Here is a 16,083-nt window from a genome sequence, read left to right as displayed (position 1 = left end):
TCATTTGTAACTTAATCGAATGCGATAAATTTTCGTGGAAATTTGAATCGTGAGCAACTCGTTAGCCACGTCGGGAATTTCTACGGTCCGATGATAAATGACGACGTTCTGCGTGCTTGCTGCAACTTGTAATTCCAGGGAAAAGATTCACCTTTTGTTCCTTTGTCCGTGGAATGAAACCTTGATGCACTTCCTATTGTTCGAACGTCGGGTTTAATTAAACAGTTTCAGTGGGGTATAAAAAGAGGGACTTTGATGTCTTAAAAAATGAAGAAGCATTTAACCGAGAAAGGAAGAATGCTGAAAACTGCTCCGACAATTAAGACTGATTAAATAAGGGAATATTACACAAAACGTTTTCGGAATATTGCCTCCGCTTTCGCAATCGATCATTTTACGAAACATATGTAAAGATAAATAGTCGAAGTCCCTTGTGTTTTCATTAATCATCAAGTTTTAATTAAGCGGATATTGAAAAATTAAAAACGATCATAGCCAGATGGTGTTTAATTAGTAAACAGCATCATTAATATTGCTGGTTGCGTTATTTCCAGCGAAATTCAGGCTATCTGAATATCATCAAAATAATTTAGCAGATTATGCAAATGTGGAATCTGTAAATTAAAAATTCTGCAATTTCGATTACTGAATATTAACAGGGAGGTGAAATATGAAGGACACATTGGAGTTGACTAATTTTAGGGTTAAAATATCATGAACGAAGGTCCGATATACAAGATTTATTAAATTATTACAGCTATTATTATATGAGAATACACAATTTTTACATGTACATTATAATATATTACGTATCTCGCTATTTACTCTCCTCTTCCATTTCTCTTCTCTTTTTATACACGCTCCACCAATTATGCCTCCTTTAAACTCGCGTAACCCATTCTCTCACGAAACGAAACGTTTTCCTACGATGAATAAATTAAACCACCGAAAACGCAATTTACACGCAACAATACCGTCAACTGTGTTCTAATTTCCTCTTTCGTTACAAACCGTACACTCGTAATCGGATATAACGTAGGCTCCTTTGGTTAACGGAGGGAGGTTTTACTGCATGTTTACGATTATTTAGGTGTTTGGGAATTTAGGGATTTGGGCACTCGGGGATTTCTACATAAATTCGCGAAATTGGACATTTGAATAGTTGAGAATTCGGGGATTCTGGGATTTGGATAATTGAGAATTTCGGGATTTAGAAATTGGAGAAGTTTACGGAATTATTTAAGTTGGAATTAATTAACTTGGATAAATATTCCTCCAACTTAACCAAAGAAAGTCAACATTGAGTGTACACGAGATCGAACGCTTAGCAATTAGCGTAATCTATTAGCTGCTAAGACCTGGACATGTTCTTTTACTTAATCGCTAACTATTCCCTGTGTGATCTAAAGGTTTACCGCAAGTACCTTTGCCTTATCACCCAGTGATAGCTCCTCCGTTTAACCCTTTGTGGTCACAGTTTTACTTTGACCGTTTCAACACTTAATCCAGTCACGACAAATATTTTACAAGGCTCTCAAATCCAACGTAAAATTCCGCCATAAAATTCTATGATTACGTGGAAAATAATCGCAAAGGGTTAATGATGTTATCTTAGCGATATCTAACACAGGTCGGGTAGTTATTACCCGTTTTCTTGTTTATTGACTGTGGAAGCAACGCGTTGCATTGCCATTATTTCTGTACTGCAACGATCCTTTCCATCCCTTGTTCTTGTACCTACTCGTTTAATACAGTGATGTCTGATTCTCAATATGATACAAAAAATACTGGCGCGCACCCGCGCGCTCCGATACAAAATATACTCTCGCGCGTATTGTACAAGCCTGCGTTCCTTCGTCATTTTTCTAGGGTTGTGCGCACAAGTTTGGGGTCGAGAATGCAAACCATTACTCGAAACTTTCATGCTGAACACTGACCTTTGTGCGTAAATAATTCAAGTTATTGATGCGAGTATCAATACTTAATAAAATGTTCCATTCAACATTCGCCGATGATAAAGTTTGTCTTCATAAAATTATGAACGAGGATAATTTGGAACAGTGACCCCAAACTTATGATCGATACATTCAATTACTCTTAGATAGCTGAAACATTAACTCGACATTTACAATTACTTAATACGGGCTCGATAATTGCTTCGCCGAACAATTTGTCTAGAGGTAAACAGTGTTCCTCGGTTCGTCGAGAAGCGAAACACTGAACAGAGAGAGAGATAGAGAGAGATTGCTGGCTTTGGTATAATCGTAGTCTCTCCTAAATACACTCTGTAAATGCTAAATCGATAAAAAATACTATTTCTCCTTGCCTCCTATATACATACACGTGTGCACGATTACAAAAGGCCGGGCACGATCGACGTTGCCCTGGCCAAAGTGTTTGTGGCTCAAACTTGAAGAATTAACAAGCGACACGCCATTTTAATATCGTATACAATTCGATAAAATACTTTTTTAATTGCTGTTGATGTACTCTCGTTATATGGCCGTTGAGGGATGTGCAAGTTCAATGAACTACCATCGTTTAGTTGACTAAATTATATATAATATTAAAATTGTGAGTCAGTGATCTTATAAACCTGCCGTTTCAACCTTTTCGAATTGACTTCGTGTTACGGGAACAGAATTTTTTCGTACAGATTGGACGACGTAAAACGGCTATAAGCAGGTTTGATCTCTTCAGTTTTGAGCCATTTGAGACATCGAATTTGAACGCTAACTTTATTTGTTATCTTTTTATTTTGCACGCAAATTACACTCGTCGACACGCAGAGGTTGCATTAGAATTAACGCGCTCGCTGTCGTCACGGCGCCCTCGTGAACACCGTCGACGTCGAACAGAGTAAATTAGATTAATTGACAGCGGACGCCTTAATGTTCGAATCGTGCTAACGTAACACACACGCACACATACACACACACTGAATGTGCTTCCTAAGTTGCAGACTTCGAACAATGTTTTTAAATCCAATACTCGAAGTAAACCAAATTATTTTTTGAAAATTAAAAATATTAATGAATGGAACTTTATACTCGACAAACTAGGCTATTTGAAGAAAGTATTTCAAAGTAGCACCTACATCAATTTAAAGCTTAAAGACAGAAATGTACAGAGCTTTCATTTGATACAAAATGGCTGACCAATTTTAATGAAATAAAGTTTGAAGAAAATAATTATGTGAAGTATTAATTAATGTCCATAATGTGAACTCTTTATTTCTCGATGTAACAATAAAAAACGTAATCCAGCAAGTACAATTCATCGAATGTTTTGGATTCAAAAACACTGTACTCTGATCCTGCCACTCAAAGAATACTTGTTATTCCACGTTAGCTCCCGCAGGAATACAGATTAACCACGTGCACCTGGAATGATTCCATTCTCTCGATCGCGTTTGGAATTCTTCGACAAGTTCGTTCTTTAATTCGTCTCATTGTAAGAGAATCAACGATGAACGTTGAAATGAAAAATCGCCAAAAGGACCCAACGATAAACTCGTGATTTCGAGATCGATGCTTATCGCAGGAATTGGTGGTACGATTTCGCGAAAAACAGTCTTCGATACGTCTGATGAACGATAATAAAATTGAATCTTCGTCCACGATTTATTTTTTTTCGAAACAGAAAAATGGAACAAGAATCCTCGACGGGGTGTGGTCAGGATGGCACTATACATATATTTCGTTCGGTAAAAAACGTGACGCGTAAAAAAAGGAATAGAAAATCGTACGATTAGATTGTTCGTTCGATTCGCAAAAAATCCAAATACCTTCTCGATCTCGATATAAAACGTGTAAAAGCTAAAACCTTGAAATTCTAATGTTCGTTTGAAACCCTTTAACCCTAGAAAGACTAAGAGGGAGCTCAAGACCATTAATTAAAAAATATTAAAACTACATTGCCTTCTTCGTTTAGGAAAATTAATAATTTTTAATTATTATTCGAAGTAATGAAGAAGAGGTTCAGTAAAGGAATTAAATAAAAAGAAGAATGAATGGTTTTGTCTTTCTAGAGTTAATTCGATAACCCTTTCGCTATAATGGACTATAGTCTATATAATCGTCGGATGTAAAATATTTGAAACTTTCCAGAGAACAATTCGAAAGAAAAAACTTGTGCCAAATAAAACTCGATGAATCGTTCAATAAATAATTATTTTGTCACTTGCATAGAAACGTCATAACGAAAGGGTTAAGTGAGTAAAATTTTCCACATACGTGTATACATATCTATATTTAAATCTATATATTTGTATACTTGTAACATTTTGACCCTTGCATCAATACCCAGGTACTCAGATATCCATTTCAATATTAATATTAAAGAGAATTTAAAACTTTCAAATCGCTCTAGATTTTAACTTTAGACATTTTAATGTCCGTGTTTCATTAGATTTAAAATACTTAGAACAACTGTGAACATCTTGGTTATTAACACAAGGGTTAGGATTCGTTGAATTTGTTGCGATGCTTCTTAAGGAAATCCCGTTCGATTACACAGAAAACAAACATCCTTATACAACGGTAAATCGTTTAATCTTGTAACACACCGTGTTTTCTAACTCCTTATACAAGTTTTAATTTCACATCCAAGTCTCTGACGTAGGCATTGCCATGTTAGAAATTCAACATTTATATATACGCTTCACTTATCAAAAAATTCTTTTGTAAAGGAAGGGAACTTTTGACGTCTCCCTTTGATAGTTTTCGTAAATATAATTTTGCACAAACAGCAATCTAGACCAATTATTTTTAAAATCATTAAAATACCCTTCTGACTCAGTATCGGTACACTGTACCATATATTACTATTTTGAAGTTTAGAGAATTGAAAATGCACCCCTTTTACCAACATCAACCACGATGAAATGCTGCAAATATGAAGATCAAAGCGCTTTGCGATGAAACTTTTATTAGCCAAAGCGTAAAATAGTGAGTCAAAAGGGTAAAATCGAATAAACAACGGTGTGCGATAAAAACGGACGCAAATTTCTCCCCACGTGCACTCGAAACATATTTCCGGCAAACAGAATTTAGCGCGAATCAACGCGAAACATACTGACTGCATTGCATACTGGCCATGTGACTAAGCTTACAGAAAACAAATCTGTATTAAAAATCTGTTAGTATAGTCTTGATAAAGAGACCTCGGTCTCCGATAAAAAAAAAAGTATCCGTCGTCGATCAAAGCGATCGATAAATACATCGGCGAAAGATCATTTAGGTATTTATTCATCCATTGATGTCTCGTAAGTTTCTTCATCATTCCCATAAACGTTATTCGCGATCCCTTGACGATCCGTTCTCCCGCAATCTTCTTAGAGTGCATCCTTGATTCTCTGTGCAGCAAGTTAGTACCATTCCAGAGGTGTCCCCTTTCAAATCGGACAGCAAATACATCTCGAGGAAGAGAAACATCGTTCCGATGATCGTCGGTCGATAACTCGCAGACTTCTCTCATTGTGGCTCGAGTCGTTTCCGAACGCGACACTTGGTGGTTCGCGTTTTCTTTTTTTTTCCACAAAAAAAGGTCCATCTTCGTCGAAACTGGTTACAGAATCAACTGGCTCGCGTTTTTCGTCGATGACGCGACGACGTTCTCGTATATCGGACGTTTCGCTGTGTCGTACAGGTTGACGATGTTCGAACAACGTGGTCAGGCATCCGTTTCGCCCTTCAGCCTTAGGCGGGCAAAGTCCTCGAAGATTATGTCGTCGTCGCCGTCGACCTCCCTGCAACAAACATTCACTGTGAAGACTCATTTCCGTAATCAACGTGAAATTTCACGTAGATAGATTAATTAATCCAATTAGATATTTCGGGACAAAATATTTTTTGCTTCTATTAAACAGGAAGCTTGTCACAGAAATGTGCAAGCAGTAATATTGCTCCAAACAATTGACCCATGAATTCTCCAATTACGTTGCGTCGTATCCAATTATCAATTTCCAAGAATCATCTATCTACATATGTACTCGTACTGCGAGTGTTTAAATCCAACGAAACAGATCGAATGAAAGAATCATTGACGCAAGCGAATGAACAATCGATTTCGGGGAAGCGAATAGATCGAACTGTTTTCGCCTGGTGAAAATAGTACGAGATGCAGGGGATACTGAAATATTGACCACGTACGTGTCCAATTGAATGAGGTTCGTGTTGAGCGCTATTTCATCGTTCTCCGCTTTCTGCGTCGGTGGTGCAGTGGGTGGTGCTGGCTCCTCTTCTTCCGGTTTCGGGTGCATCAGGGTGAATGGCAGCTCCGCCGCCAGTTCTCTGTGTCGGTACACAATGAAATTTTAAATTCGTTTCCTCGAACTTCCCGACTTTGTCACTGCGAGTTTGGAGAAATAAAATAGGTAACCCGGTGGAAATTTCGTTCGAAATTAGTTTTTACAGTGACCTATAAAAACTAGTACTGAAATTATTTTTTTACTGAATAATTATTACGTGGATTTTAGTGAAATGACTTCTCGAATTATTTGAGGGTTTCTATGATATTTCTCCAAATAGATACAAAGGATTGACTTACCCTCCGAGAGCACCGAGGCAAAGTTTCACTTTCACCTTGTACTGAACGATAATTCCCAGGTTCTCACGTTGCGAGGGATCCACCACGCTGCGAAACAACATAATCACCATCGATTTCCGGTTCTCTTCTTATCTTCTAATTACCAAGCCGTGCATGCACCGTTAGAACAACACACACACACATACGCGGTTTCACCGGGAAGTCCTTTGCACGAGCGGTAAACATTCAATGAACACCAAAAGCTTGTCAAACGCAGACAGACAGGCAAAACAGCACGATGCTCCGTAAATAAAAAAACATAGGATCGTGCAATTCGGAAGCAACAAGTGCAAAGCGACAACCATTCAAGAAGCGGAGGAGTAGGGTATTGATTTAAGCATCGTTGCTTACGCGTTTGGAATCCGTATGAAAGCGAGGAATGCAGGTGATAGGGGAGTGTCAAATAAACGGATCGAGTTTATATCGAAACGAAAGAGCTTGTACTCGATTTTCGCATAAAGAAAAATATTTGACAATCCTCTGGATGTAAACGCTTCTCAATCGGGGTGTCGAGGATTCGCAGCAGTGTCGACGAAGCAGAGATTCTCTAACGCGGGAAAAAATCGAATTATCTTCTAGAACGACCACTGTTTCGCAGTGTAAAAGAAATTCGCACTAGTGTTCTACGAAGCAGCTAACGTGATGATACCTAAGTTCCGTTTCGTGAATCTAAGGAAAATAAAAAACGTGCCAGTCCGCTACCATCGCCAGTCAGCCATATTTTTTGAAGAGAAAATCGTCGGAAGTACAGAGCCACCGGAAGAGCACGCATCGTTGGCGTTTTCACGACTTCTCGCTCATGTTCGCATAATTACGCGTTATTTCATGGAACGTTGGATCTTTTAAATTACAATTTCATTTTACGGTTCTGTTTATATTAAAAATTTCACTTCGGAATGTTCTACATTGGGAATTATTACAATAACAAGGAACACACATTTTTACATTACGTATTATTTTCTTTAACAGAAATCTTCAATAGAAAATTACATCTTCCAAAATAGGACAAAATTTACATCTTCTAAAATAGAAGAGTGCGAAGTTGCAAGACGGTGAAATCCAGAAAACGAAAGAAAACGCGTTCTGAATATAACCGTGCAAACGGAAGAGGCGATGAAAACGAGCCAGAGTAACGCTATTTTCGATCGAGCAAAACCATTCAAAATAATCGTAGAACCGCGTTCGGCGGTATCGTACGAGAAAATCCTGCTAGAAGTCTCGTTGCGTAAGATCAATAATCGTGCGTGTACTTCGGTTATCCAAAAGAATAGTCGAGATTCGTTCCAAAAGACGAAAACAGCTATCGGTTTCAGGATATTGAAACACATGGAACCTCGTGGTCTGCCAACGTTCACAAACGTTAATCACTATCAATGCCTTCTCTGACATCAATGAAACTGCAACGAAACGTTGGTTTATAAATGATGAACACGGTTTACGTTCAGAACGGGAGCTGCACGAGAAGAAAATATCGAAACGCTGAAATGTTATTTTATTTGGGAAGAGGAAATAGTTACAGAATTTTTTTTATGTAGAAGGACACTTTAGAAGCAAAATTGTACAAATTATGGGAACTTAATTTTGATAATTTCTTTAATACATTAATTGTCTTGAAATACATAAAATCCAAATTTAAGTACTTCCCTTATCAAGATGAAATATTCCGAATTAACGAAATGAATGAAGAGTCGATTGAACATCTCCAATTGCAAGTAAGATAAAAGCCTAAGTTGACGCAGCTCCAATCGGATAAAATATTGCTTCCTGTATGTGTACATTATTCTTCGAACAAACAAGGAAACATCGAAACGTCAGCATTGATCGGATGTTAGAGGAGGGATATAGTAGACAGCTGAAACGGCCCCTGACAGCTCGACGATCGATCGATAACATCGAAACAGGCCTTGTTTCGCAAAGCTACAGGTTCTCTGACGCACGTGACCGCAATTTTCGTACACGCGCAGCTTCGCAAACAGAGAGAAGTCGTGATTGCACGCGTGATCAGCCGTTTGATGCTCGTGTATAAACAGAGAAAGAAAGAAGAAAGAGAGAGAGATACAGAGGCACGTACACGTGGTTGATTGAAAGTTTGGGCGCAATTTTATTGCTCGTATCGCGATTAATTACCTTACGCACAGGTATACAAAATTATTATAATGTTTTCTTTTATCGAAATCGCAAAAATAATTATTGAGATTCTGCATTTTTTGGTACAATTTTTATTTGATGAATTTCAACATTATTGTGAAAGTTTCAGTGAGGTACTTTCAGATACACACTGAGACAACTACAATCCCAAAATTGAACTTGCCAAAGTGACTTTAATATACCAATTAATTGTTGTAAAATTGGAATACATTTTCGGTGTTCTATAACAGATGTATCACACAATTTGTGATTCGAAAATTGATAAAAACGAACGCACAGAATCCAGAAAGGTAAAAAATATATAAATAATACAAACATTGTAAATTGCAACTGCACCCAAACTTCGGAACGACGTTTCAATAAATATGTATGTTAAGCTCAAAACAGAGAAAAACGAGCAGAACGTGGTAGCTGTAACGCTTTCGATCAATATTTCACATTTCAGAATGACAGCCTCTGCACCTGTTATCACAGGCTGGAACGCGTTAAAGAAACTTATCATCAATTTAACCTGAACAGTCTTAAATATAATATTGACGAATTCGGATGTGCTGTTTCTGCTTATTTAATTTAGCAAGTTTGAAAAGGTTAATTCGATGGATCCTAATTTGACCCGACTGTCTGGATTTTCTCGGACCACGTTCTGGTTTTTTTAAAGAATTGTTTTGGGCTTAACATATCCAGAATTGTGTATTGAATTCCATGAGAGAAGCGGCGATATTCTTACAGGGTGCTGGACGCCAGATTGGTGTCCCCGTCTCTGATCTGGCCATCGAGGGCAAGACCCCATTTATATCTGTTGTTGGCGAGAAGCGGTGTCAGAGAGAACACTTTGCTCAGCGTGAAACCTGGCCCCACCGGGCACCCTTCCCTGATAAACACGTAGCAAAAGTGTGAGGGTAAACGTGGTCGGGGACTTTAATACATCCGGACACTGTCGGGCTCGATTGATCGACAACGATACAATACTTTGGTCGTAAAATTCAAAAAGTAATTTCGCTATAACGATTCCTGAGTCCACAGTACAATCAGTTTACATAAAATTTATTATTTTTGTGCCTCATGACAAACGTACCTCGTGAGAAGGTACCTTCATTTCGTGAGGAACCGCGAACTTTTGTATGCAGAATAATTTGACGAACTAAATATGAAAAGATATATGTTCGAACGAAATACATCCGGTGTCACCACGTTACTGTTCGACGGTCAAAAAAGCAACGTATTTTGCAGAAAAAACAGAAAACAAAAATTCATCGTTTATTTCCGCCAAAGAGAATCACTCGATAGCAATCGTGGAATCGAGCAAATATTATTTCCAAATAAAACGACAAGCACGGTTCGACGCTGTACACCGCACGGTTTCCCTCCAACCAGAGAACGAAATAAAACGAAACGAAACCGCGGATCAATGTGCTCGAAATATCGCGAAAATAGCTCTGCTGACTTCCCGGTGATGCGTAACATCCGCGTGATAGTATCATCCCTTCTCGAAGAAGCCAAACGTTTCGTGGATCGACAAATAGTCGATCACGAGAAAAATTAGAAACGATAAGCTATCATATGATTCTGAACCAGATACCCAAAGTACCTGGGCCAGATGGCGTTTTGTAAATTGACAGCTCTACTGTAAATGTACATGTACATGTGACATAGTCTGCCCAAGAGATGTGATGTTTTCGATGCACTCTCGTTATATTGCCGTGGATAGGTGGTGTATTCACAGGGAGCGATGCGTGGAGATGTGACGGGTGTCAACGCATGGCTATATCAACCCGCAGCGAATTAACGCACTGAAATATTAATGCGTGACGAATCAACGCGTGGCACCGCTGTATCGTGTTGCGAATCAACGCACTGTTTCAACGCGCCAAAATATTAACGTGTCTCTATTTTGACACGTTCCAATGCGTCGAGATACTAACATGGTAATTCAAAGCACTGTGAGTCAACGCGCTGCAATTTCAACGCGAAAGCGCTGTAAATGAAGGCAACTCAATAGCTCCAACATAGCAATGCGTGGCAATATAACGAGAGTATCTCCGTATGAAAAAAGTAGTGAATCGTATAACTTGAATAGACTAGTGCATGTACATGAAACATTAGCTTGTGCGTCACACTGCGATACAGGCTACGTTAAGAGAAAAATGGAAGGACAGATGTCGTTTGATCGATCAGCATGTATCAATTGTGAAATGACAAAAAAGTGGAGATAACAGAAAGTGAAGAGGGTGGTAGGAGTTAGAGAGAGAGGGACGTGACCTGTGTACAGGAAAGTAGACCACCACCGATGAAATTCCATATCCATAAAAGTCCCCAGCAAAAAAAGGCCATCAAGGAAAATACTGGCATTCCACTTTGGAACGATGTTCCCATACAATATCGTACTCCGTTTTCAACAACGCGTTCTCGAAGACTGCAAACGGGCCTCGATATATCGACTGCCTTCGTTTCTCGTGAAACCTCGATAATCTTGAAATCGGGGAAAAATGGCGAGATTCTGGAGGGTGCATTGTTTGCCCGGAATAATGGCGATCGTTTTATTCGATCATACTTTTGCATTCCATCTTTTTATTGGAACAGTATTCCAAACTATCACATCAAACATATACATTACTAATATATCAGTTCAAGTAATTCATTAAAAATAAAAGTCATTTCTGCCAGCATCAAATTTTGGTACACGTCTGCATTGACTTAACACAGCCATTCAGTGAAAATTTTCATCTAAATTTATGATATTACATCGTGCATCCTTTTCAAACAGTCCATCAGTCGAAGAGGAAATTCACAATGAGGAAAATCAATGAGCATCGAATTACACCCTCCACCCCAAATGTCCACACAGATATGAAGAACAATCCACGTATTATTTGGCCCGTTCGCAATCTTCATTATCGAACTTGATGTAAAGGAAAGAAAAAAAAAGATGGAAAGAAAGTAGCACGCGTCCAATGGTTTGAGCACTCACATTGTGCTAGATGCTAGATTGGTGTCCTCGTGTTTAAGCTGACCGTCTAGAGCAAGACCTCGCTTGTCTTTGTTGTCAGCAAGCGTCGGCCTTAGAGAAAAGACCTTGCTCAGGGTGAATCCTGGCGCTACCCCTATACTGCCAGTGCAATCATCTTATTTTCCGTTTCGTCATGTCACAATTCCATTCGGCATGTATCGCGTTCATATCATTGTACACCTAGCGTTAATACTAATCGGGACAGTCTCATGTAGTGCGTCTCCTTTCTTCTTGTGATTTATTTTTTTCGCGTTTTAACTATTCTACTTCGAGTTTGGTACTGGGATGGGACCTTCTCAATTCTCGAGCTTCTTTTCGGCGAGTCGGGGAGAAAATCGAGCGAATGTTGGGTTCTTGTACGTTCACGTAAAACTTGAAAATTTAAATTTGACTTGGAAAGGAAATTAAGAGATTTGGGGGTTTGAGAACTTAATTCAGCAAACTGGAGCGAGATCTTCGATTCACAAAGGACTTCAGAATCCAGAAATTTAGAAAATCACAAATTTAGAAACTTGAAAAATTAAAATAATCGTAAATGAAAAGAGCTTTCCCTCGATTCCAAAAACATGTAAAATTCATGAAAATACAAAACCCGTAACGCTCGTCGATTTTCCTTAAATGTTCATTTTTATTCCGTGAATTTTTTCAATTGAGGGACGCGCAGACCAATGCAAATTATCGTTGATACGTATTAATTCGGCACGATGCAAATTTTCTCGGGTAAGATTGAAATTTATTACAGCACGTAGCAATTTATGCTTTCCTGCGCTACAGTCGATAGATCTCGAGCAGTCCCGTGTCTGGTCACGTTGTACAATCTGTTACTCGTAAATTTTCCGTAAGCAACGCAACGGCGTATAAAGTATCCGCCTGTTATTTAGGGATGTCAGTCGGAAAGATGGACAACAATTTCTGGGGCACGTCTTCCAGGTGTTCGATATCGATTGATTAACGCTGACCAAACACGTGACTGTCATTTTGATTGACTGAATTTGGTGACGCGTCAGGTACATTTATTTTTGTTCAGGAAAACTCGAAATGGATTCTGCGAACGTTGTACGATAAATGGATTCAATTATTCAATATTTATATTTATACCAACATGATGCATACATAGATACTTTTATTAAGCTTCAAGCTTTGAATTAATATGCAATATGAGACTTTTATGAAATCGTGTCAGAATGTATGTAGATAACTGTGTAATTATTTCATTTTCAATCTTCTTACAACATTGATAAACACGTCACCTATCTCTAAAGTTTCCAGACAGAATATTTGAAACTCCCCAGACAATCGTGTTACATCTACGCGCAACTTTCATCGATTACCAAACATGTTGGTATCCGATCTGCGTCACAACATTGTAGAGAATCCATTTACGACCACGCAGTTCGCAGCACCCAACCGACGGAAATTTAACGCGGTTCGAAATAATAGTGTGCATTGAATGATACTCACTCGCTCTCTGCCTCAGCGACCGTACACTTGTACTGCGCGGTGGAGAACAAACAAATGTCCGCGAACTGCCTCACGGACACTTTGATCTTTTTCACTGTCCGGTTGCTATTGTTCGCGATGTGCACGTTCACAGCGATATTCTCACCGTGATGGTACAGCTGCTTGTCGAGGGACACCTCCAGGAACAGCTTGTTCGGCGACATCACGAACTCTTTGCTCACTTCGACGGACGGTTGTTCACCTTGCTTCGATGGCGCGTACATGATCTTCCGTATCGCTAGTCTAACGGAGTCCCTGCAATTCATGCTCCATTAATATTTCGGTATTAAGAAATTTAGCATCGTACGTGATGTACGTTATTTGATCACACGCGTGGGAATGTTATGCGTTAGATTACCCAGATGGAGGACGTAAATGTGAAATCAACGTGTTAGATAGGCTACATATGGAATTAACGCGTATTAGATCGTCTAGATGTGAAATTAACGCGTTAGATCACCACGTGTCGAATTCCCATGCATTGGATTACCAATGTCTGGAACCATGCGTTGAATTGATGGTGCGTGAAATTACTGTGCGATCACCAGGATAAAATTTTTACGTATGGAACGTGGTGAACTATCACGTATCGATTGACCAACGTGTGGAATCACCACGCTTTAAATCACCACGTCTACAATGTGACAAATCCCCATACCCTAGACCCCAAGCTCACATGCCCATCTGCATCGATATACCCTTCTACCAAAAACCTCGTCCCAAACCTGAATTTCCTAATGGCCCAAAATTTTCCCTAAATTGCATAAATGAAGTCACGTACCGTTTGTGAGGTTTGTCGTCCTGCGTCTCACCTACGAACGCCTTCAATTCGTAGTCGACACCGCAGGGTTTTCCAGTGTCGCCAGGCGCCGGTTGCAGCGTGACCGAGGCAGGACAATGTGGCGGTAGTTCGAAGTAGAAAGGATAAGCATTATTCCCTAGCTTCTTGATGAGCCTCTCTTGCAATCGAGTCAATTCCCGACGCTGTGAGCCAGATACCACTGGGTATATCTGATCGGCGGCCAGGAAAAGGTCCTTGCGAAAGGTTAGACCCAGAACGTCCAGATCCTCTCTGCCATACTTGAAGGCGGCCAGAACGTGGCCGAAGACCTTGCGATCCTTCACGTAGTTCGGGTCAATCAGCACGACCCCGTCTGTAATGATCGAACGGCGATCGGTGAGCCTTTAAGTGGCCTTGACGCTTCAGATTAACTGGACTGGTTAAGTAAATCGAATTTTCCAATCGGAGGCCAGTTAGCTAACTTCGATGAACGTTACGCTGGGGATTTACTTCTGAATGGGAACCACGGTTTAAGGGTATCGGAAACTTCACGGGTAGGCTATTAAAGATAATTAGACGCGAACATCGGGGATCAGTTCGATACCTACTAACTGAGGAACGTAATTATCAGTTTCACTAACATCAAAGCGAAGTTTGGATCGTTACACTGATGTTAAGGATACTGTAGCAACGCGCGAAACTCTGTTCTGGTATGCTTGAAATTTCACAAGCGGTTTAATGAAGATAATTAGAAAGGAACACTAAGGATCACTTGAACACCTAATAATTAATGTCATGGACAACAAAGTGCACTTTGGAACGTTACACTGGAATTAAGGATTAATCTTCAAAGAGATGCTGTAATGAGTACTGGAATAATTTCAGGTCCACAGGGAGATTAACGAAGGTAATTATAGTGGAACTTGAGTATTATTTGAAGAACATAATAATTTCATGGACATCATTTACTTCGAAATTACAAACCAGTAGGTTCTAAGAACTTTTCACCTGGAAACATTAAAACTTAGACCTCTACAAGTTTCATAGATAGATGTTAAGGAATCCTGAAGTGAAATCTGGTACTTCGAACTTCACAAGTGGGAAGTTAGGAACTGATGCCCTGAGTTAATAAGTTAGAAGTTAACTTACCGATGGGATCAACGTGGGTTATGTGATCGACGAAATCTCTTTTAGCAAGGTACACCGTGATCTTTCCATTCTGACTGGATTTCTTGAAGACTCGAGTAGCTGGAACAACCTTCTGGCCGCTATGGCTTCCAGACCGTTTGCTGGCACTGTCCACAGTGTCCATCGCGCAGATCTCGGGGCTGACTGTGGCCCCTAACTCATTTGAGTCTTCAGCCTCTGAGCACTCGGATTCTGAACTGTCCCACTGCACAAAAATTTCATCGTTAGATCAGTCATTAAATCACAATTATCATATAAGTACTGACTTATACTACATACATAACTATGTGTTTGTGTAACATGTATGTTACACTAGTCTGCGTAACATTAATAACATTTTGCATTAAGAATAATGACTAGATATGTAGTTATTCTCTTATAATCTTGATGAACGAATTCTCAGTGCCTAATCTATAGTCCGGCAGCGAAATCGAACGGAAGTAGAAACAGAACGAAACGAACCCACACCTTCAAGTTAGCAAACTTTCAAGCGAAATATGGCCACGTATTTCGTCTGACGTTGTCTCAACATTGGCATTCGTCTCTGCTCGAACACGCATCACGCACGCATTGTGAATCAACAAAGCCAACTGCTGCATACCGTGAAACGTAATGCCCGCCAAAAAGGACATGCATCATCGTTCCCGACGCACGTATTCGCGCGTAAAAAAACGGCCCTTTGATCGAAGCAGCGTCAAAGAACGAGCAAAGAGAACGTCGAGAGGAAACGTTGTCGACCGTACACATTTCGATACATTTATTTCGTTCCCTCTTCAACGGCAGAAGCTTTTGAACCGTGAGTACTTCATTTGGCGGAGGGTGTCGTGCAGCTTACATTTCGGAGAACTTGGTGATGCACTCTGACGCGGTG

The 16,083-nt window shown here is 39.6% G+C and overlaps 1 protein-coding gene across 5 annotated transcripts in view; it reads right to left on the bottom strand.

The window, feature by feature from the left end:
* Positions 1 to 725: 725 nt before the first annotated feature.
* krz (beta-arrestin protein kurtz) overlaps positions 726 to 16,083 on the bottom strand; it is a 37,628-nt gene continuing 22,270 nt past the window's right edge. For 2 of the 5 annotated variants that reach the window (XM_012295051.2, XM_076539727.1), the window contains exons 2-8: positions 15,174 to 15,417; positions 14,025 to 14,397; positions 13,205 to 13,498; positions 9,464 to 9,607; positions 6,550 to 6,636; positions 6,153 to 6,293; positions 726 to 5,749 (exon numbers count right to left, since the gene is read on the bottom strand). In XM_012295051.2, coding sequence (XP_012150441.1) covers positions 5,674 to 5,749; positions 6,153 to 6,293; positions 6,550 to 6,636; positions 9,464 to 9,607; positions 13,205 to 13,498; positions 14,025 to 14,397; positions 15,174 to 15,336 — 1,278 coding nt within the window. In that variant the 5' untranslated portion in view covers positions 15,337 to 15,417 and the 3' untranslated portion in view covers positions 726 to 5,673. Of the gene's footprint in view, positions 5,750 to 6,152; positions 6,294 to 6,549; positions 6,637 to 9,463; positions 9,608 to 11,704; positions 11,843 to 13,204; positions 13,499 to 14,024; positions 14,398 to 15,173; positions 15,418 to 16,083 lie in introns of all 5 variants that reach the window. The other 3 variants (XM_076539730.1, XM_076539728.1, XM_076539729.1) reach the window with 3 other exon arrangements.

The sequence above is a fragment of the Megachile rotundata genome, chromosome 14 (genome assembly GCF_050947335.1).
Source record: "Megachile rotundata isolate GNS110a chromosome 14, iyMegRotu1, whole genome shotgun sequence".
Classification (NCBI taxonomy): Eukaryota; Metazoa; Arthropoda; class Insecta; order Hymenoptera; family Megachilidae; genus Megachile; species Megachile rotundata.
The sequence above is the reverse complement of the archived record's forward strand: the minus strand, read 5'-3'. Positions and strand labels throughout refer to the sequence as shown.